This window comes from Diabrotica virgifera, chromosome 6 (genome assembly GCF_917563875.1).
Source record: "Diabrotica virgifera virgifera chromosome 6, PGI_DIABVI_V3a".
In the NCBI taxonomy this organism is placed as follows: domain Eukaryota; kingdom Metazoa; phylum Arthropoda; class Insecta; order Coleoptera; family Chrysomelidae; genus Diabrotica; species Diabrotica virgifera.
Genome location: NC_065448.1, coordinates 31,218,860 through 31,243,433, shown reverse-complemented (window position 1 = coordinate 31,243,433; position 24,574 = coordinate 31,218,860). Strand labels below are relative to the sequence as shown.

General features: G+C 33.7%; 1 protein-coding gene across 1 annotated transcript in view; it reads right to left on the bottom strand.

Annotated features, from left to right (window-relative positions):
* Window positions 1-24,574, bottom strand: part of LOC114330376 (zinc finger SWIM domain-containing protein 5-like) — a 576,978-nt gene that overhangs the window by 81,664 nt on the left and 470,740 nt on the right. The window contains exons 2-3 of the mRNA XM_028279716.2: window positions 17,791-17,902; window positions 12,651-12,778 (exon numbers count right to left, since the gene is read on the bottom strand). Of these exons, the coding sequence (XP_028135517.1) occupies window positions 12,651-12,778; window positions 17,791-17,902 (240 nt within the window). The remainder of the gene's footprint in view (window positions 1-12,650; window positions 12,779-17,790; window positions 17,903-24,574) is intronic.

The following is a 24,574-nucleotide window of genomic DNA, read 5'->3' as shown; positions in this document are numbered from 1 at the left end:
TTCATCTTGCTAAGGCACGCCGAATATTATATTGCTTATACTATTTCGGTGACTTTAAAACGGTACTTCGGGTTGAGCTTCTAAAACTGGAAGTCCGAAGTCATTGGTCATCTCATTTGTCATTCTACCTGTATTAATAACGCTGGAGTTATATTCGCGGACAGACGGACAGACACTCATGAAACCGGATTCTCGTCTTGCTAAGGTGCGTCGAATAATATATCGCTTGTACTATTCCGGCGACTTTAAAACAGTACTGCATTTGTAAAACCGGAAGTTGTAGGTCAAATTTTTCACCTTCAGTGCCATCGTTGGGTTATAATAAGCGTTCATTCGACATCTCATTTGCCATTCTATCTGATATAGAGACGGACTAGTTGTGTTAAGGGACGGACGGACGGACAGACGGACATCGAAAATTCTACGTTTTCGCATTTCTCCAAAACTGGTTGAACACAACATAGACCAGTAAGGATCTGTGAAAAAACGTCTATTTTTGGATGTGAAAGGTGGCATTCGGATTTTTGCAGATAAAGTTAGGTGACACCTTCAGTAATAATAATTGACTTATGCTCCTTCTCAAATATGCCCGGAACATTATTAAAAAAATTAAAATATGTAAAAATTTCGAAAAACGTAGATTTTTTTCTGCTTTCTTTGCTTATAACTTTAAAACGATGCGTTTTAGAACAAAGTCGTAGTAGTCCAGAAAGCCACTTCGCATCCGCTAGGAAAAATATTCTAATTCGGATTTTTTGCACAATCTTACTCAAAAAGGACCCCTTTTAACAAATTTGCATGTTGCCAGGACCAAAAGGTGGTCAAAAATTTTTTAAACGTTTTTTTTTTGTTTTTTTCCTAAAATTATTTTTTTTGCATGGGAAAAAGTTTTTTTAGGTTTTTTGGATCATTCCAAACAGAAAAGGTCTTTAGTGACTTTTCTCTAAAAATGAAAGTTTTTGACAAATAAGCGATTAAAAATTGAAAAATTGCGAAATTGGCCATTTTTAACCCTCAAAAACTATATGAAAAACTGAAAATTTGAATGTTGCTAATGTAAGTAGATATTCTTTAAACATCGACTGATGAAATTCCGAAGAGTTTTTTGCAATACAATATTCAAAACTCCTTTGTTTTATAATTGCTAATCAAGCGTGCGCGACACTATTTTCCACCGACAGTATGGTGCAAATGAAAGGATTAAATTCGTTATTTCGTAAACCGGCGACTTTAAAGAAAAATCCCGAAACAGGTCGATTTTTATTTTTAAGTTATGATATTGTGGCTATATCGTATACTAGTGACGTCATCCATCTGGACGTGATGACGTAATCGATGATTTTTTTAAATAAGAATAGGGGTCGTGTGGTAGCTTATTTGAAAGGTTCTTCAATTCTCTATTCAGTAATGTAAACATTTACATAATTATTTATACAGGGTGTCCTTCTACTTCTTTTTTTGTAAAATAATTTAATTTAATAAAAATTTTTCGGACACCCTGTATAAGTAATTATGTAAATGTTTATATTACTAAATAGATAATTGAAGAACATTTCAAATGAGCTAGCACACGACCCCTATTCTTATTTAAAAAAATCATCGATTACGTCATCACGTCCAGATGGATGACGTCACTAGTATACCATATATGCCACAATATCATAACTTAAAAATAAAAATCGACCTGTTTCGGTATTTTTCCTTAAAGTGGCCGGTTTACGAAATAACGAATTTATTAATTTCATTTGCACCATACTGTCGGTGGAAAACAGTGTCGCGCACGCTTGATTAGCAATTAAAAAACAAAGGGGTTTTGAATATTGTATTGCAAAAAACTCTTCGAGATTTTATCAATCGATGTTTAAAGAATATCTACCTACCTTGGCAATATTCAAATTTTCAGTTTTTCACATAGTTTTTGAGGGTTAAAAATGGCCGATTTCGCAATTTTTCAATTTTTAATCGCTTATCTGTCAAAAACTATCATTTTTAGAGAAAAGTCACTAAAGTCCTTTTCTATTTGGAATGTTCCAAAAAACCTAAAAAAACTTTTTTCCATGCAAGAAAAATAATTTTAGGAAAAAAACAAAAAAAAACGTTTAAAAAATTTTTGACCACCTTTTGGTCCTGGCAACATGCAAATTTGTTAAAAGGAGTCCTTTTTCAGTAAGATTGTGCAAAAAATCCGAATTAGAATATTTTTCCTAGCGGATGCGCAGTGGCTTTCTGGACTATAGAGAAATAAAATAAAGATAATTGAATTTTGTATGATATACGACTGGTCAAAAATGTGTTATTCAATGGTTTTAACCACTTTGGTGGCACTTAGGACCTTAGTAATTCGCTTAGGAAATTCTTTGTAATATACTTAAACCGTGTACCAAATTTCATTAAAATCGACCTAATAGATTTTGCGTAATAAATTTGCAATCTAAATGTTTTTAAAAAAGTTCAAATTTTTTAAAATATTTCTGAACAAAAAGTAGACCATTTAGAAGTTGTCTAATTTTTGAAGTTATACTTCTTTACGCGCGATATGAGGGTGAATTTTTATATGTTAAAACCTACGATCCCGGCGCATGCGCATTATAACTTTGTTCTGATTGGATGTTCAAATGACATGTCAAAAATTATTCAATATGTCGGCTGTGGCAAAGCTATGGTTTGATTATTTATGGTTGTTGCGTTTTGAAATTTGTGTGAAAAGAAACAACAAACAAAAGTTAGTTAATAGTTATACTGCCTTTTTAAATAGTTTTCATATATATTTTTGGACTTTTGGACTATTTTGGACAAGGACTCATTCTAATTTGGTAAGTAGTTTTTATTATAATCATATTGTAATTATACATTTGGATTAGGTTGGAATAAATTTATTTTCTCAAGAATGGGGATTTTAGAGAGAAATCCGAAATTAGGCCCAATTGTTATTTTTAAATTATGATTTTTTGGCGTAGATTTATTTATCTAGTAGGTATGTAATGCTTTGATTTACATGCTTGATTTGATTACCAACAAAAGTTCTACCAATCTTCATCTAATATATTGTTTCCTTACTGTTTTGCTATATTTTAATATTTTCTTCCACACAAATCAAACTACATAATTTGATTTAAATTCAGAATAACTGTCAAGCAGTAAAACGTTCAGTTGACCTATTTTTCCACATGACAAATAATGAGTAATTGGATGAGTGAGTCTAGGCTTCGATTACGAATCAAAGCGTCCCCAAATTCGCGGGTTCGCATCCCGATGCAAGTTTTTATTTTTTTATTTTTTTATGCATTTTATGATTGTAAGTATATTTATTATATAACTTTTTTTTTCAGAAAATGCGTATTTAAAATTTTTGCCAACAATTATTATCGTTCAGAAATCATTTTTTCTTTGTGGCATTTTTCAATGTGTTTGTGTGCGTTTTATTCTTTTATTTTTTTAAAATTTTTGGTATTGTCTTAATAAAAATTTTTGGAAAGTAGTAAGTATTAAAATTTGTTTAATATTTAAATAAAATATAAATAAACTGTTTAAAGTACATTATATCAATTTCGTTAAAATCACATAATATGTAATAGAAGTATAACTTCTTACGTGCGTACAAAGTACACACACATTCTTTTTTTTACATATAAAGAGATGCTCTACCTATCTAATACACTTTACAGAATTAAAATCGGATTATTTAAGGGGCCTCAGCAATGTTTTAAACTTATAAACAATTTTTTGGCTTATATAAACAAATAGCTTTGTTTAATAATAAAAAAATTAATTTTTAGCAATGCAAATAATTAAAACCGGTATAGACTTTCAAATGCTGTCAGCAGAATTGCTATTTTATTTTTTAATCAAAAGTTATTCGCGTTCGAATTTCGAATTTTTGAAAGTTCCACTACGTTTATCTCGAAAACTATGCATCCTACGAAAAAACTTGTAAGAACATTTTTTGTTTAGAATTACCCAAGAAATACAAAAAAATGTTTTATTTTGCGAAAAATCGATGTTATGTAATTCCTCAAGTTCTTTGTTTATAACAATCTTATCGACATCCGGATCAACTGTTACCCAAAAAATTCGTGTTATACGGATCAAAATACATAAAAAAACTTGGGTAAGTCCATCTAAATAAAGGAGCCCGTAGCACCCCCTCCTGGCCACAGCACTAATTTGTTTATAAGCCAAAAAATTGTTTATAACTTTAAAACATTACTGAGGCTGCTTAAATAATCCGATTTTAAGTCTGTAAAGTGCATTAGATAGGTGGAGTACTTCTTTATATGTAAAAAATTGACAAATCTTTGTATGTTCTAGTTTTTGTTGTGCAAGATTTTAAAAAATTTTAATTTTTTAAAAAAAGTTTAGATTGCAAAATTATTATGCAAAATCTACTAAGTCAATTTTAATGAAATTTGGTGTACGGTTTTAGCACATTACAACAATTTTCTAAGCGAATTAGGAAGGTTCCAAGTGTAACCTAAGTGATGGAAAATCATTGAATAAGGACAGGCTTGTTTTGCCCCCTTATTTTATATTTATTGCTATTTTGCAGCAGGGTGATAAATTAAGACATGTTTAACCAATCGCATCTGATAGAAAATTTAATTATCTTTGTTTTATTCCTATACGACTTTGTTCCAAAATGAATCGTTTTAAAGTTATAAGCAAAAAAAGTAGAAAAAAAAACGAAATTTTTTTGAAATTTTTAAATATTTTATTTTTTTTTTTTAATGTTCCGGGCATATTTGAGAAGGAGCATAAATCAATTATTATTAACGAAGTTATCACCTAACTTTATCCGCAAAAATCTGAATGCCACCTCTCACATCCACCTAAAAACAGATCCTTACTGGTCTAACACTAACCTCACAAAATTAAGGCTTGTATAATAGTTATATTGACGGAACAAAACACTATCGTTCATTTCCTGTAAGTCCTCGTCGTAATCGCAGAATGTTCCCTGATATCGATCCGATTAGCGGATGGCCGATTTAACATCTTTCGCCGAATAAGGGTGTTGTAGATTGTTGTAGCTCGTAACGGCCTGCTCCGTCATATCGGCTTTAATGAAATCCGCGGATAGGCGCCAGACTTTTGTTGCGTTTGGGTTGACAGAATAACTTTTAGAATAAATAAAGGGTGCAAAACATGAAACACAATAAACTTCAACCCGTATCAAATAATTGGACCATACTCGTGAGAACAGAAGATAATAACAGCGGGAAATAAAATTATGAAGATGACACTTTATGTTCTCCTTGATAATTTATATACGGGGCAGCCGTAGTTTAGTGGTAATGGTACTGGCTTACCTAACCGAAGCTTGGGTTTGATCCCCGGCTGAAATTGAAACTACATTTATTTCTGTGGTTCGATATTTCGTTGATTGTTTATTTTTTCAACTTTATCAGGAACATACTACAAAATTAAAAGTACACGACAATTAGACCGAAAGCATTAGACCCAAAGCAGTAGACCGAACTCATTAGACCGAAAAGCACTTTACCGAAACCTCACTAGACCGAACAGCATTAGACCGAAATGGTAAATAAATTTAAAAAGTTTGCCGTAAATTATGCTAAGATTTTGTATATCTGTCTTTTTGTTTATTGTATTTTTTTGTATTATTTTATATATAACTGTGTAAATTGTTACTTTGTACAGTCTGATATGAAATAATTTTCATCCGTTAAACAAATTAGTGAAGGTAAAAATAAATTAAGGGTAGAGTGACGTTGACACCATTTTAACTGTTTATAATAACCATCCAAATAACATTTAGTTGTAATTACATTAGTCTTATCTCTTTGATTGCGACAAGTAAAAAGAACTGCTTTTCGGTCTTCTGCTGTTCGGTCTAGTGAGGTTTCGGTAAAGTGCTTTTCGGTCTATGATTTCGGTATCTTTACAGTAAACCAAAATTAAATAACGAATGTACGAGGCGGCACAGATTTCGGTCTTTTCTCAACATAATATGTGTCAGTAGGGCCAATGAATTTTATTGTCGAATCAGATGTTAGATATTTCTAGTTCTTAAGTATTTTAAAATATTACAATACTTTTCGCTTAACTTGCAGGTGTCTGTCGCATAATTAATTGACTTTTGTTTTTGTTGATATGGTACACTTCGAGAAATCGCCTTTTTTATAGTTGTTTTCTATATCCAAGATCTTAACATCGGATAAATTAAATGTGTGGAATGTTGTGTTGGAATGGTGTGCTACTGCACAAGAATGTTTCTCTGTTTTGCCATCACTTTTGTGCTGCGTTATTCTTTGCTTTAACATTAATAAGACAAGAAATTTTATGTCAATACCAAGATTTCTTGTCAAGAAAACAAGAAATCTTGAAATGTCTTGAATACCTAATAATAAAAACTAGATTTTATTTTAAATGACAAATTTAGCCCATTTTTAAATCGAAATTGATAAGAAATGAATTAAGGTAGATAACACTTCTTATGGAGTCAACGCCTAGCTGATTTGTTGGCTTTGTTATTGTTAAAGTTGCTCTTGAAAATAGCCTTTCAGCAGGTACAGATGTTGCTGGCGTTCCGAGAAAATCCTTTGCCATTTTCGATAATGACGGGTAGATATTTTTGTGTCTTCTCCACCAATCAAGTATGTATATTCTCAGAATCTTCTGACCTAGGCTCATTTAAGTATTTTTCAATTTCATACTTCCAAGATTGTAAGTTATCATTATCAGCTTTCTTAAATAGGTAAGTAATATCTAACTAAATCAAATTCGTTATCTTCTTTTTTCAGACTAAGTGGCTCTGATATTTGATTCTATAGATCAGCGGTTCTCAACCTTTTTGAGTGATGTACCACCTACAGTTATTTTTATTATTTTTGGTACCACCTATATTTTTAAATTGTATTAATAATACTTACTAAGTACTACTATTTTATTCTGTTTTGTGTACCACCGCCAATAATGATATGTACCACCAGTGGTACATGTACCACAGATTGAGAACCTCTGCATAGATCATTCTGGGATTTACTAAAGTACTTAGCTTTAAATATTTGTTCAAATTTTTGTACTGCCTCTGATTATACAAGCTTTTCCCAAGATAAAGAGGAAAATGCCTCTACTTTATGGCGATGATTCAAAATAACAACAATACAGTATATCCAATTAGTTTTGTTATAGTGTTTCAGTATTTTATCTCTCGCAGCTTGAATGCAGTAAATTAATTGCTCATCGGTAGCGTCTCTATCAATTTTATTATTAAGTTCATGGGCCCATATTTCCAGTTTGTCCAAAAGTAAATTTACTCCAATTACCACCAATGAGAGTGTGCAATATTTTTTCGTTTCGAGAATTGAAGAAAGTCTTTTAAACCTTCTCAAATACTGACAAAATTTACTGATCAGAACTATTCTTTATCTAACATTTTCCAATTATTTAGATTTTGGTTGTAGTCACAAAATATAGTTTTCAACATTTTTTACACTTAAGCCTCATGTTAGCATCTCGAAAGTTGAATGCCATCTTATAGGCACATCTAGTTCTGGCATAGTCATCTTACAATTTATGGCCTCGCAAGCACTGTTCAAGTTTAAATTGCATTTGCCCTGAGTTTTTGATTTTTCTTACAAGGTATTTAATTTTACTTAGAGGAGAGTTAAAATCTAAAGTAGTAGCATTTATAGCATTTTCTACTTCAATCTCATCCTCCAAACAATCAAAATCCTTTTCGATGTCTAAACTGTTTCGATTTGGCTCAGCAATTTTTATGAAATCCTGGACAGCTAAGCTTAGAAATGTGAGAAATATACAAAATGCTTATTGTAAGCATGCAACTATATGTACATCAATTTTGGGTTCGTCAGGAAACAAATACAGATCAGGACTCCCCCCCGTGGCAGTGTTAGCACACAACGCAATAAAAAGGTCGCCGTGGAATCACCCGACGGGGTAATCAAGAAATTTCAAGATCTTGAAATTTCTTGAGCCAAGACAAGATATAAAATGTCAAGAAAACGTCAAGACAAGATTTTTTTAAATTTCTTGATTTTTTCTCAAGACAAGAATTCTTGTCTTGTCGACCCCTAGTTATTGGTTATAGAATGTTGAGATAAGTTTAAAACATACATAGATTACTATAAAATATCAATTGTTTTGAATTTTTTATTTTCCTTAATATATCCAAAGCGATTGATTAACATCGCGTTTTGTTTAATGTTTTCAATATTACAGTCACAACCACCCTGTAAAAACAAAATTACATGGCCATATTATATCAAAGGAATTATCTAATTCAGTTTAATGCAGACAAATCTCCAAATAAAGGACTTTTTGTATAGTCAACATTCCATTCCGTTCTTGTATTCAAAACTGAAATATGAATAGAACTTTAGTCTTCGCTTTTATTTTCATTGAAAATTTTAATGAAATCAACCTTGAAAGCCCACAACAATATGGACGGATGTTGTTTGTCCGCCATTCTTTCTTTTTTAAAAGAAATAAAGAAAAACATAAAAATGTAACAAAAATGTAATTGTAAAGATTTTAGAATGAAAATTCAGCGATTGAAAAGAGTTAAGCCTGGGTTTCCTCGAAAGCGGCACCGACAAACTGCGACCGTAACACTGCGATGAATGACGTCATAAAAAACTGTACCACCCAAAATAATAGCAGTGGTTTCCAAGGATGCGTTGGAAGCCACCGCTTGCTGAGTTTACACATTTCATTGCTGCAGTGAAGAACCTTGAATTTTTCACTGTAATCTGACGTCACTCATCGCAGTGTTACGGTCGCAGTTTGTGGTGCCGCTTTCGAGGAAACCAAGGCTAAAGTACCAAGGCTAAAGTACCGAGGAAACCAAGTAACACTGCGATGAATGACGTCATAAAAAACTGTACCACGCAAAATAATAGCAGTGGTTTCCAAGGATGCGTTGGAAGCCACCGCTTGCTGAGTTTACACATTCCATTGCTGCAGTGAAGAACCTTGAATTTTTCACCGTAATCTGATGTCACTCATCGCAGTGTTACGGTCGCAGTTTGTGGTGCGGCTTTCGAGGAAACCAAGGCTAAAGTACCAAGGATAAAACCAAGGCTAAAGTACCGAGGAAACCAAGTAACACTGCGATGAATGACGTCATAAAAAACTGTACTACGCAAAATAATAGCAGTGGTTTCCAAGGATGCATTGGAAGCCACCACTTGCTGAGTTTACACATTTCATTGCTGCAGTGAAGAACCTTGAATTTTTCACCGTAATCTGATGTCACTCATCGCAGTGTTACGGTCGCAGTTTGTGGTGCCGCTTTCGAGGAAACCAAGGCTAAAACCAAAGCTAAAGTACCGAGGAAACCAAGTAACACTGCGATGAATGACATAAAAAACTGTACCACGCAAGAGACTGAGACTTCAACCAAGTGTTAAACACCGTCCCGTAGGCGTAGCTCCGCATCGTCAGCAAAGTGCTGCGGTGCAAGCCAGGCCTTCATTGCTCGGAACAGATGGTAGTCCCTAGGTGCAAGATCCGGACTATACGGCGGATGAGGAAACACCTCCCACTTGGAATTGAAGAGACAAGCTCATCAGTCACAATGCTTGGCCGTCCAGTTCGTTCTTCATCGTGCACATTGGTTCGGCCATTTTTGAAGTTAATGCATCATTGATGCACTCCACCTTCAGAGATCACATTTCGCGATAAATTTCAATTGGTTTGTGGTTTTTAGCCAACAAGAACCATATTATCGCACCTCACAACTGGCTGGGTTTTGATCGCGGCACACATTTCAAACAGCTGTTGTAAAATGAAGAGAAGAGACAGTGACTTCCAACTGCCAACTAGCGTAGCACGGCTGGATAGGTACTGAACGAACGAACGAAGTAACGCCACGATGCTAAGATGGCCGCGCTAGTCCCGCCCCTAGCGACTACAGATCAAAACGTAACGAAATTTCTAGACAGCCCTCGTATTTATAAATTCCTCTTTGAAATCAATTTGAGCTCTCTTATCGATATTCAATTTATATTTAATTATGAAGCAATGGCTGCATTTTTATTTCCTGTAACGAATTAGAGCGGTGGGTACATTCGTTACAATTCGATAGAGTCAAGTAGCGTGGAGCGATTTGGAGCGGAAACAGAAAATAGAATAAAACCCGGTACGAACGGCTGTAAAAGTTTAAATTCGTCTCAATAATTAGTTTAAAGCGTCGGGAATAATAAATAAATTAAAAATGGAAAGCACACGTTTTGGTGCTCGGTTCCCGGACTCTGAAGTCACAGGAGCTCTAACGATTTCATATTAACAGGAAATTGTGCAGGGAGAACTTTGTAATGCTCGCTTTGCGACTTTGCCGGATTTTTCTGATCGTGGTTAGTCTGGTGAACGCAAAAAGTCGGAAAGCCGTGATTCTTGTATACGCTGTTTTATTGTAATTACCGTTGCAGCAAATAAACCTTAATTCAATCAGTTCTTACCTATAAAACAGTAATTTCAACCAATATGGAATATTGGAATGCAGTATTTTTATTCTAAAACTTGCATTTCTCTGACTAGAATAATGTTCCGAAACCGTTTTAATAATTTACTGAAACAGAATAAAATTGTTACAGCCTTGTAACATATCAATATGCGATCTTATTATAAATTATCGCATCTTCTACTACTTTATACACATGTTCATCCATATGTCCCTTTGCAGCTTCCAATTATCTCGAATATGAGAAAGGTCATTAAATTAATACGATATTTCCGTTGATTTCCGCCAACCTTTGACTTGACGCACGTCACGCACGAATTTATAATCTCAACCCCCAGTTTATTATTCTTTCGCACTTTTCCAACCTTCACAAAAACAATTTGTTGGTCTGAATCGATATAATATGAATTAATATAGCTCGGATTAGAAGCTCAATCTCAGTTCGGTATTAGTGCATTTATGCTCTCCAAACCTCTAAAAGCTCTTTGTGGTACCACACTGCCCTAAAAGGTTTTATTTGCTTAAAATTTAGATTAGACACGCACAAAAATTAATTATTGATTTCCCCCTCGTTGTAAAAGTCTAAAGAAGCCGATTTCCTATGCTGCTCAGTTAGTCAGTTTAGTCAGTTAGACACCAATCGCAGAGTTAGTAAGTCGCATTTATTAGCACAACTACCAATGTAGTCTCCCGATTGTCAAGCAGTCTCAATTTACAATTCTCTTGTTACTATCGTAAGTCCATAGGTTGGACAATATCACGTTTATTACGAGAATTATTCTCGATTCTCTCACTATCACGATTAGCCTTGACACTCAGAACACAGCATAGGCGTAACCAGGGAGGGGTTTTGGGGGTTATAACCCCCCCCCCCCCATTGGGATGTACTTTGAGCTCTATACGCTTAACACCATATCTCGCAAAGACCTTACAGTAGTTGTAACCCCCCCTTAGGATCATCCTGGTTACGCCTATGGAACACAGTTCTAGTTTACTCACGAACCCTCCCATTGGGATGTACTTTGAGCTCTATACGCTTAACACCATATCTCGCAGAGACCTTCCAGTAGTTGTAACCCCCCCTTAGGATCATCCTGGTTACGCCTATGGAACACAGTCCTAGTTTACTCACGATTGGCTAACACATAGCAAAGTTGTGTATTAAAATTAGTAATCGTTATTATTGTACAGCGTTTGTAAAAAGTGTATGTGTTATAAAATAAAACATTTATCTTCATTTATTATTCATTTCAACGCCGATTTACATCTTGCATCGACTCGACAAAGATAATCAGAGTCTTCGTAATCACCAACTACAGAAGCTGGTTTCCGTCTTATGTGAAGAACAAGAGGCATTCACCAACAAATAGTAAAGTGTTCTAAACATAAATAATACATTAACACAAACTATTTAAAAGAAATTACTACATTAGAAAAAACAAAAAGAACAGATATATTTTCCTATTTTTATTGATCTCCAAATGAAAATACATATTCAGCTTTTATTAATTTCATGAAAAAGACCATAAAAAACTTACAGTTTGTCTTGCTTTTATTACAACTCTATAGAACCAGCATGCTGGAACTAGATCTCTGATGAATAACTGGCCGGCGAATACTTGATCACCTCGCATGACTTCTTTGACTGCAAAACACTACTACTGCTAAAGATAAAAACTCAAGCATCGAACAATTGAACATATCGGCTAAAAAAGTCGGTATGGTTTGTCTCCAATTCGACTGACTTAATGCAATTAAAGTCAATGCAATTCTCACCATGGATGATCTTTTCCCCAGCAAAACAAAACTCTTAGCCGCCTATTGGATTTTTGTCTATCGTACCATTTAATTCAGCCAATAGAAAAAAGGTTACGAGACGCAATTGCATTTAATTTCGTTCTCACCAAATGTCAATGTAAATAAATGGTTCAATTTTAGACGTAGTTCAAAAAACAACTACTACTGTTAATATAATCTACTTTTATAGTACTTTTTTAGTTTATGTACAAACATTATCACAAAAATTGCAGGACTTTAGCTGCATAGCTGCAAATAGAAGAAAAAATACCTCAATACCTATAAAATTATGTCTGAATGTATTCCGAATTTTGGATTACACAAAACTCAGCCAAACGTTATTTTAGTTAAAAGGTACCTGGATGGATGAAGATATTTCTTTCTGTTTGAAAAGCAACTTGGTACTTACCTGAAATAGGAACACGTAACCTGACACTTTCGGCATTTCTTATACGATATAATGATAAAGCTACGACGTGCTGACACCAAAAAATATCTTTCGTTTCGCAACTGCATGTCACAGAGGTAATTTTGCACCTAAGAAACAGAAAGAACAGTATAAACACTAGGAAACTCTTATTAACAGCTTATTAAAAAGTGGTTTATGTCAATAAAACAAGCAAATATAAACGAATATAAAAAAATAAAGAAAGGAAAAGCGGTAGGACCAGATGATATTCCTATTCTTGGGAGGTATGGAGAGCATTGGGAGAGACAGGAACAAGGTGGCTAGCAGGTTTATTTAATAGAATTATGGAAGTTGGACAAATGCCAGACGAATGGAGAAGCAGTATACTAGTACCTGTGTACAAAAACAAGGGAGATATACAACAATGGACAAACTACAGGGCTATAAAATTGCTTAGCCACACCATGAAAATATAGGAAAGAGTAATTGATAGACGGATACGTGAAGAGACCGAAATATCCGAGAATCAATTTGGCCTTATGCAGGGCAGATCAACAACAGATGAAATTTTCATTATAAGACAGTTGATGGAAAAATACAGGAGTAAAGAAACAAACGCTCATATGGTATTCATTGATCTTGAGAAAGCATATGATAGAGTTCCTCGAGAGATTCTGTGGTGGGCACTCAATAAGAAAGGAGTCCCTGGTGCTGGTGAATATGTAAATGTTGTGAGGGTTATGTATGAGGAAGTAACGACTAGTGTTAGGACAGGTATGGGAGAGATTGATAAATTTCATGTGAAAGTAGGATTGCACCAAGGCTCGGTGCTTAGTCCTTATTTATTCTCATTAGTTTTGGACCAGATATCAGCGAAACTACAGGGTAACATTCCATGGTGCTTAATGTATGCTGATGATGTCGTGTTAGTAGGAAATAGTGAAAGAGACTTAAAAAGAAAACTGGAACAGTGGAGACAAGCTCTGGAGGAAAAAGGTTTAAAACTTAGTAGGACAAAGACAGAGTATTTGCAATGTTCATTTAAAGATGGAGTTACTACAAATAAAATTATATCTTTGGATGGCGAACTGATTGTAAAAACCAATAGTTTTAAGTACCTGGGATGGGTATTACAGAGTAATGGAGAAATAGATGGATGTGCATGCAGTAGAATTAGGGCTGGGTGGATGAAGTGGAAGGAAGCGAGTGGTGTGTTGTGTGACAGGAAAATTCCAATGAAGTTGAAGGGAAAATTCTATAAAACAGCCATAAGACCGGCTATGATGTACGGAACTGAATGTTGGGCAGTGAAAAAGAAAGGGGAACAACGAATGCATGTGGCGGAAATGAGAATGCTTAGATAGATGAGTGGAGTGACAAAAAAGGATAAAATTAAAAATGATTATATTAGGGAAGTCTAGGTGTGGCACCAATTGATGCCAAAATGAGAGAGCATAGGTTGAGATGGTTTGGTCATGTTCAACGTCGAGACGCTAATCACCCAATACGAAGAATTGCTAAAGTGCAGATTCCTGGAAGGAGTAGGAGAGGAAGACCAAAGAAGACGTGGGGGGAGACGATTAGGCAGGACATGTTGGTAAAGGGGATTAATGTTGATATGACCCAAAATAGAATTGTATGGAGAAATGTAATTAGAGAAGCCGACCCCGCATAGGAATAAGGCAAAGAGAATGATAATGAAGCAAATATAAACGATTTCTTACAAAAAATAATCAGGATTTTTATTCTTTTAGTTATTTTAGTAAAATGTATATAAATCTACTCCATATTCCGTTACTTACCGTTCCTAGCCTATTTATAATTTCTTCCAGTTCTTCTAGTGAAGACGTCAATATAACAGTGTCATCAGCATAACGTAGGTTTTGGTTTTTATTACACCTATAGTTGTTCCACGTTGCCATTCATCAAGTACTTTAGGCTTAATGTGTTCACTATATCTGTTGAATAGAATGAGGGATATTATACATCCCTGTCGAACTCCAGATTTTAATTTGAAGTTTTTGGAAACCACATAAAGTTCTTGTAATAAAAAATATATTATATTCTTACCCATTTCTGTAAGTATGTGTAACACATTAAACCTAAAGTACTTGATGAATGGCAACGTGGAGCAACTATAGGTGTAAGAAAAATCAAAACCTACGTTATGCTGATGACACTGTTATATTGGCGTCTTCACCAGAAGAACTGGAAGAAATTATGAATAGGCTAGGAACGGTGAGTACGGAATATGGTTTGAAAATAAATATACAAAAAGTCAAAGTAATAATCATTGATAGAATAAGAAACAACCAAACAGAGATAAGAGATTTGGCAGGTTAGGAAGTGGTCAGACAATAATTTAATTACTTAGGCTCCGTTATTATTAACAGTGGAGGATGTGAAGACGAGATCTGTAGACGCACCACAATGGCCAGATCGGCAACAGCCAAACTCACAAAAATATGGAATAACACTGTACAGGACTTATATTATCATTCCAAAATAAAAGCATGCTCATTTCATGTTTTGAAGCTAACCGACTCTCATCAAGACTGAGCAGTTCGGATCAGACAGGAATTTAGGGATGCAAAATGTAGAAGATTTTTTTTAAGCGCACAACTATCAATTTTGTTTTTTTGGAACAAACCTTCCCACGACTAAGGACGTGGAGAAAGGACCGGAAGCAAATACAAGGATTGAAAGCTGCGAAAAACCCACCGAGTAGGTAAGGGTTAGAAAAGGAAGAATATGTGAAGTAAATACGAGTTTAATGAAGAAATATGAAGAAGAAGAAATATGTTTAATAGTACACTATGAAGAAAGTACTAAGTATAAAGAAAATGAAAATATGTATTAGTAAAGTACCAGTCAAGAAGAAGAGGAAGAAATAGGAGAAATTTTTTTAATTGAAGAATATGTAGAAGGTCAGAAAATCAAATAATTATTTTAAAAGTGAAAGAAGTATAATTAAAAAGTAAGTTCAAATGTAAGAATTAAATAAAAAATAAATAATAAATAATGTTTATTCAGAGAAAAGATACAATACATACAATGGTAATACATTAAAATCATTATAATTCCCTATAAATAAACACAAAAATACCACTTGAAGCAGAATGCTTGTGCAGTGGTCAATTTGGTTCATTATGTAACAAAAATATCCTGAGTAGGTACACACTATCTTTTCACAGGCAATACAAATTAAAGTTACAATTACATAAAGTTATAATTTTATTTTAAGTAGGGAAAAGGTAAAATATACATTACAATTTCTGAGTGTAGAATTTCGCGAGATATAAGGAAGTAATAAGTAAGAATAGACGATGTTTGAGGACTAATTTTTTTCATAGGGCAATAAGTTGTATATTTGTATATATTATATTTGTATTTTATATTTGTATATATTTGGATAAATCTTTAACACAGTAATGAGTTGGTGACGTTGTTTAGAAAAATTTTCTTCTTTGTCGGAAAGGCAGAGAAAATAAGGTACATCTCTCAGAAAATTTTTCTTGTAAGGGTAGGGGATGTACAGGACTTATATTATCATTCCAAAATAAAAGCAACTCATATTCATTTAATTTTTAAATATCTTAAAACAAACATTGCCTGTTGTTGTAAATAACTAGGTGACACAAATTTCCCAATATAATGCACTTGTTTCAAGATCACCTTAGTCAGCTATTTTGATATAATTATTTCATTAGGTCGAATCGTGTCAACAATCATAATAAACAATTGGGATTGATTATAGATACGTAACAAGTAAATAAAGAGATCATTCATTATTCAGCATTCATTATTCAACCATCAAGGTAGTTATAATATAGACTTTCGTCCACCAACTTGTAACTGATAATAAGTAGTAGTGTTCAATAAATAAAGTATGAACAAATAGTGTATTCCTAACAACCAACCCTCTTCTCAGAGTAACTACCCCATTACGACACGTATTCTATTATAACACTCTTCTTCTTCAGCCTGTTTGTATCCACTCCTGGACAAAGGCTCCCCATGACCTCTCCACTCTTCTCTGTTTTGTGCTATTTGATGCCAGTTCCAGTTTCTCCCCACTTTGGCTTTGATATCGTCTAGCCATCCTTTTTGTGGTCTTCCTCTATTACGACTGTGTTCGCGTGGTCTTCAATGTACAATGTTTCTCGTCCACCTTTCGATGTTTTCCAGTGACAGGTGTCCTACCCAGTTCCATTTCAATTGCGAAATTCTTCCAATTAGATCTTACACCTTCGTCCTGCTTCGCACGTCCTCGTTTCGTCCTGATATAACTGAATAACACTGATATTACAAAAAACACAAAATTACGCCTTGTTCGAGCATGAATATTTCCTATCGCCACCTACGCTTCAGAGACCTGGACCATCAAAAAAGCAGATTCGAAGCGTATAATGGCATTTGAAATGTTATATAATTTTTACCGTCGAATGTGGGTCTACCATGAACCGCACATCATACAAACAATTCAATACTAGCAGAACTTAATAATATAAAAACTAGACTCACCACCACTATCATCCAAAATACACATACTGAGATATTTTGGATATATGTATAACTAGAAGAAAAGAAAACATGGAACGAATGGTGGTTGAAGGCAACGTAGAGGGCAAATGATCCAGAGGAATATATGTATAATCCAGTACGATGGTCGGACCAAATAAAGAACATGACTGGTTACTCATTCTCCGAAGCAAAACAACACGCAGAGAGAGATAATTGGACAAACATAGTCAAACAAATTACATGACGCCACTACATCCTTACAAAGGAGAAAATATAGAGGAGAAGGATATAAATCTATGAATATTATAGACCGTTGCATTTCAATAGGAAGTTCAACAACGATGCTATCCTTTATGCCTTTTGCCTTTTGGTGTACTGAAAATGTCATGAGATAAGCAAGAAGAAAAGGAAGTTCATAATTGAAACGGGTTCGTTTTTCTGAAAATCGATTTTTCTTTATTTTCCGCAACTTTTCCAAGGCAAATTTTTCGTTTTCACGACCCGCCGTTATGTATTTTTTGCAGGTTCCTTATCCCCTGTCTTTTCTCATGCAATTTAACAACAATAATCAATTGTTTTACGATCATAAATACTCCAAAAAAATGACTAAACTTACCTGTCAAAACTAACAGACACTTTAAATTTCTGGGGAGGCTCAGGGGCACCGCATGGCAACGTGGCAGTGGGAGAATTGCGAGGACCTGTCACCACACCGCTCAGATGAAAACCTGAAAAGGAAAGATCACTTATTAATATCAGTTGCCAAAGTATGTATACAGGGTGTTTCATTAATAATTGTCCATATAGTAACTGGAGAAACCTTAACACAAAATACGAAGATTTAACCTAAAACACTTAAATAAAATGTGGTTCCTTACTGAGTTACAGGGTGTTTTATCTAAAAATTTAAAAACTATTTTTGCTCAGCATTTTAAAGCTATTCAATGTATCCTTTTCATACTTAACAGAAAGTGCGTCTACTAAAAACCCTACCAAATTATGATAAACAAACGTTTCTAGCTACTACCAGAGACGTACGACAGGGGGTGGTGGATGGTTGACCGTTCTCAAATTCTACGCCACTGGAGGAATTACTATAATTTTAGTGCCATTTTTAGATTCCCCAATACTTTCTACGTAAATAATATACTCTTCATTGGTAACGATAAAGTCATTAGTTTTCGAGATATTTGAAGTTAAATATGAAACGACACAGTTATTTTGATTAATTTATGATATGATTCATATGATTAAAATTTAAAAATTATTTGTACCCAGTACTGTAAAACTATTTGGCGTATCCTTATCATACTTGGCAGAAAGTGTAGGTACTGTACACCCTACTAAATTAAGATAAATAAACGTTTCTAGCTACTACCAGAGGCGTACGACAGGGGATAGTGTCTGGTTGACCCTTCCCAAATTCTACGCCACTGACGAAATTGCTATTTTAGTGTAATTTTTTGATTTTGCAATACTTTTTATGTAGATAATATACTGTTCATTCGTAACGATAAAATGATTAGTTTTCGAGATATTTGAAATTAAAAATGAAGCGACACAATACACTGACCAAAATAACTGTGTCGTTTCATTTTTAACTTCAAAGATCTCTAAAACTAACGACTTTAACGTTACGAATGAAGAGTATATTATTTTCATCGAAAGTATTGGAGAATCCAAAAATGGAACTAAAATAGCAATTTCGCCAGTGGCGTATAATTTGGAAAGGGTCAACCATTCACTTTCCCCCGTAAACGCCTCTGGTAATAGCCAGAAACGTTTGGTTTAACATAATTTAGTAGTTTGTACAGTACCTATACTTCCTGCCAAGTATGAAAAGTATACGTCGAATAGTTCTAAAATGCTGAGCAAAATAGTTTTTAAATTTTTAGATAAAACACCCTGTAGCTCAGCAAGGAACCACATTTTATTTAAGTGTTTTAGGTTAAATCTTCATATTTTGTGCTAAGGTTTCTCGAGTTACTATATGGACAATTATTAATGAAACACCCTGTATAAATTAAAACTGCATACATATTATAAAACAAATAATATTTTTTTGCATACAAAATATAAAATGAGTCAGTGGCGGCCCGTGAGGTAGTGCCATAGAGCCATGGCACTACCTTAGTAACTATGCAGAAGCATATTTTTATTTTTAAAATCTTTTAATGTCTGTTAATTTTCTGTGTGTATTTCTTTTTATCTTCATAAATTATATAAAATCTGGCAACTCTGCGCGTAGTACAATCGCTGCCACTTACAGCGGAGATTATTCGGCTGGAGAATCTCGAGCCAAAATTGGTACTACCACGGCTGAAAAGAGAAAGATTTTACGAGCATCCTATATGAGTGACAGAGAAAGAGCTATATTGGACTATTTAGTATACCTTAAATGGGAATCATGTGCCTGGCACAAGATTTTGGGTTTCTTTAAGTGCTGGCTTGTAGCTTTTGTTATGTCTATTTTCTGGTTAAGTTTTTGTATTTATTATACACTCATATTAATATTATTATTAAACTTTTAGTGCATCATGATCTTGGGTGTAATATAAATAATATTTTGATTATTAGTTTAATTTATTAATTGACAATGAATCAGATTAGTATCTTAAAAAACTCTTTTGGTGGGTTTTCTTTACAAATTTTATAAGGTTTTGTGGAGCTTTCGAGTTAGCTTAAAAAGGTCACGACGGAAAAAATTCACAAAATAGAGGCATATATTTAAGGAACTGGTCAATTTTAGAGCCGAATTAGACAACGACTTAAGGGTTCATAATATTTAAAGTTCCAGATCTTTCAAAGGTCTACCGTCTCCTGACATGTAGTTGCTTCTAATTTATTTATGTCGGAGAAGTTTTCTGCTTACAATTTTAATTTTTAAACAAAACTCGGTTTAAAACTGAATTAGAAGTACTGTATTAGTGAAACGAATTAAGTACTACCTCTGGGGCTATTCCGTTATGAGTTTTATTAAATGAGGAAGGTTTAAGAAGCACATTGGAAGAAACTATTTAACTTTTAAGCATTTTAATTACCATTCCTTTATCAATATCTGAAGCAGAACGCTGTTTTTCGATGTTAAAACGAATTAAAACATTAGTTAAAAATACAATGAAAGAAGAACGACTTTGGTATCTGCAGAAAAGCATTTTGTAAATGGTATTGATAATTTTAATAATAAAGCAATTGAAAACTTTGCAACCAAAAAAACAAGAAGAATGTATCGTAAACTTTAAAAGTGGTATTAACACAACTTTGTGCATGTGTGTAAATTGTAAATAATGAAATAGTATTATTTTTATAACTTTGTTAATAGAGACTAAATCGTAATATGTACAAGCTAAGTAATATTAGCAGTTAATAATGGTTGTAAGTTGAGAGTTTTTTATTGTTAATGAATTTACGGAACTGTTTTGATAAATTTTGAACAATTTCTTGGCACCTCAGATAAATATACATAAGATACATAAGGTAAAAGTATCAGCGCCTATTTTTTTAAATTTTTGTTTTATAACTTTTTTGACAATATCGTGAACCCGTCACTAACAATTTTGGCGGCTGTTCGAATTCTGGCACTACCTTCTTAAAGTGGTACGAGCCGCCACTGAAATGAGTACCTATGATAAATCAATGTGTCATTCAGAATTTCAGGGTTTAAAATTGTTAAGAAAAAATAAATAATTTTTCCAAAAGTACGCACGTCAAAGTCTTTAGAAGGATTTAAATAAATGTAGAAATATAATGAAGCATCGCACCTCACCATGATGTTCTACTATGGCAATATAGCTATCGAGATTACTAATAGCAGCAAGCAAAATTAGGATAGCTATGCTGATCGCCAACATCCGGAATGGATAGACACCGTAAGATGCATTTTTAATTATTTTCTTTCGATTTTTGCTATGTATCACAATCACAATCATAAAACATCGTATGTACTTTAATTTTTAATTAATTGAAATATTGAATTCGTCCTGTGTCGTGAAAAACCTTGTATTACATACTGTTTCATCTAGTTCCTTTCTTTGTAAAAAAGAAAAACACCCAACAAAACTTTTCACTTTTTTTGCTCAAAATAAATTTATTTCTTTATACAGGGTATCCCAGACTAATTTGGGGGAGTCTAATCTTGCTCCACAGTCTTGGACGACTCCTTATTTTTCTCTGTGTGTTACTCGTTTCTCTGACGACTTACATATACATGTACAGCAGTCTCTGCTATAAACATCTTTGTCGCCACTCGAATAGAATTTTTTCCATAGGTTTTTGCAATCTTTACGGTTGTGACCGTGACCTGATATCTTGCATCTTGCATCAAAAATACCTCTGACCAGTACTCTACTCAGTGACCAGAGTAGAAGTTCTGGCCAGATAAATACTCTGGGTCGAACTTAGTTCTCGCCGTTCTTCACTGCATTTTATACTTTTGGTCGATATTTCATCTCCACCGTGCACCGATAGTAGTGGTAGAATGTTAGTGGGAGTGAGTGCGTATAGAGAAAGGGCTAGCTGCAGCGAGCGATGACGGCGTTATCGTTACAACATGCCACAATAAAACAATTTCAGAACCTTTTGCTAAACGCATTTCCAAGTCGAGCATAGAAGATTTCCGTTCCGGTACGAAGTAACAGTTTCCTATATGGAAATCGAAATATCAATAATGCAATATTTTTAATTAATATTGCAGTTTATTCCCATTAAAAACAATAGCTAATGTAAAAAAAAATTATATGGGTCTAAATGCTAGATCGCACTTTAATTTTTAATTAATTGGATTATTGAATTCGTCCTGTGTCGTGAAAAACCTTGTACATTCTGTTTCATCCAGTTCCTTTGTAAAAAAGAAAAACACCCAACAAAACTTTTCTCTTTCTTTGCTCAAAATAAATTTATTTCTTTATATAGTTGTTTTATCATCCCCGTAGCCTCTTAAGTTCGGGACTCATTGAAAGCAAAAGCATCGCTCCTTGCAGCATTATATAGCATATTACTTCAAAAAGTTTCACACATTTTCTATAGATATTGTGAAAGATTAAAGAAAAGTTTTGTATTCAGCCTCGAAAGAATAGGGCCCTTTTTGTACTCTGTACAGTGTATTTTTGTTACGAGAACAATAGGCAGTTTCTTTTCTCTTTTCGCACCAAAATATGTATACAAGGGGTTTAGGAAATATATTGTTTATTTTCCTCTGTGTGACTACTACAACATGGCTAGTAGGTATTATGTTTATAGATTTAAGTCCCAATGTTACATATTTTAAAGTCCTGCAACGGCTATATATTATTGTGTTTTGTGTTTTTAATTTTATCAATCAAAGGCAAAATAAAAATTATATTAAATTTTTTTTTTAAATAACGCGGGCACATAAATTTGATACACCCTGTATATTGAGCTGTAAATATTTATTAGAATTTAGTTTGGATGTAAGTGGATTTCTCTTTTAATGAGCTTTCCGATGAACCATTAAAGACTTTTGTGAATAATTAAAGTGAAAAGGACGATGTATTTAGATTTAAAATGGAAATAGTTTGTTTATTACGAGAACTATAGAATCCACAGGTAGATGTAATTATCACTTTCTGGGAAAGTGGTTTAAAAAGAAAGTTTGGAATTTTAATATTTGTTTCAACCCGAGTAAATGTTGTAGAGTTTCCCCGAAAGTAATTAAGGATTGTCGGAATAATTTTGAAAATGACTGTTTGTCGAATGGAAAATAATGTTTCTGATTCTTGGCAATGTGGAAGGGGAAAAGTGGATTGGATGATTGAGAGAGTTTGAAAAAGAAGTCATTATGTTTTTGGCATCGCTGAAGAGCAGTTCGACGTTTTCGTGGATAGATAGTTAGCAAGTACCAGTGGCTGTTTGATAGTGGAGAATAGTGTTGAAAAGTGGAACGAGAGACAGATCAAATTGAGACGAAATACCTCTTTGATTCTGTATTATCGTGAGAAGGAGAGCAGAGAATTTTTGGAGTTTTGTTTGTATCGAGTACGTGTCAAAAGAGGCCCGGCTTGTTGGAGAATTGGTGCTGGTATGCTGATAGTCTTGAAGCTGGAGAACGGAGAGGGCTTTGATGAGTAGCCTTTAACATAGTCAACGAGGGAGAGCTGTTTTGGGTCACGAGAAGACATCAGAGTGAGTGAAGCAAAAGGTCAGTCAATTTATGTGAAAGAGATTTTTATGTTCGGAAACTAGATTTTTGAGTAAAAAGCATATGAATTAAAATTCCAATATTTCAAAAAGTAAATAGTAAATATAGCTAATCTTGCGAATACATTATTTGGTTTTGTTTACTTTGTTGTACCAAAGTAATCGGGAACAAACCGATAAATATTTGTTTAACTAGAATAAATTTAAATGGTACAAATTTCATTCGGACATCTGTGTCCACAGGTTTTAGATCTGATAGATTTTAGAGTATCGATTTTGCGGAATGGGACGTTTCGGCGTCGCCGTTTCGGCGTGGCCATTTCGGCGTGGCCGTTTGGGCGTAGAGCCGTTTCGGCGTAGGCCGTTTCGGCGTAGGCCGTTTCGGCGTCGGCCATTTCGGCGTCAGAAATTTTATTTTAGTTGACTAAATACCTACATTGAGGTTTATTGGTGAGGCAATTTTTTGGAAAAAAATCTTTTAATATAGTTATTTAAATACATTGGAGTTCATTGGTCACACAATTTTAACATTAATGGTCAAGTAGAAAAATAAACTAAATATATTTCTTTTATAAACATTTTGTTATATTTTATTCTGCAAATACCTATATTGGATTTTTTATTAATGCATATTAATAATAATTGCTGTTCTCTTAATTGTCCCAGAGCTAATTAGATGATAACTGACATTTTTCAACTTTAATTAGACATACATTATAATATGGTATATAGACGGAGAATTTTAATATTGTTAAAATATCTTTTTTAAGCAAAAATATTTGCAGAATGTATATTTTTAAAAAAAATTAAATTATACAATATTTTCTTGAAAGGAATCTGCTTTTAAAATATTTACCATTAGTTAGTATAATAATAGTTATCCCTATATTTATTGCAGTTTCTTCGAAAATTTAAATACAAAATTCTATAAATCACATAATAATGTTATTAACATTTCCTCGAAAACTTAGGTAAAACTTCAGGTAAATTATGGCCCTCCCTGCGGTCGGGCCATAAACTTTACCTTCAGGATTAAATGTACTACTTCAGTCCCGCGGTATATAATGTACTATTATTAGGAAATACCTCGAACAGAGATCAGTTTAAGAGTTTATGTAGTGTCTTATAATATTTCATAGTAGTATTTATACGATATACAGACGAAGAATTTTTAAGCTATGGAACGAAAAATTTTATCGACCAGAGGAAGAGAGAAATTTACCACTGATGGTTTCATGTATGTT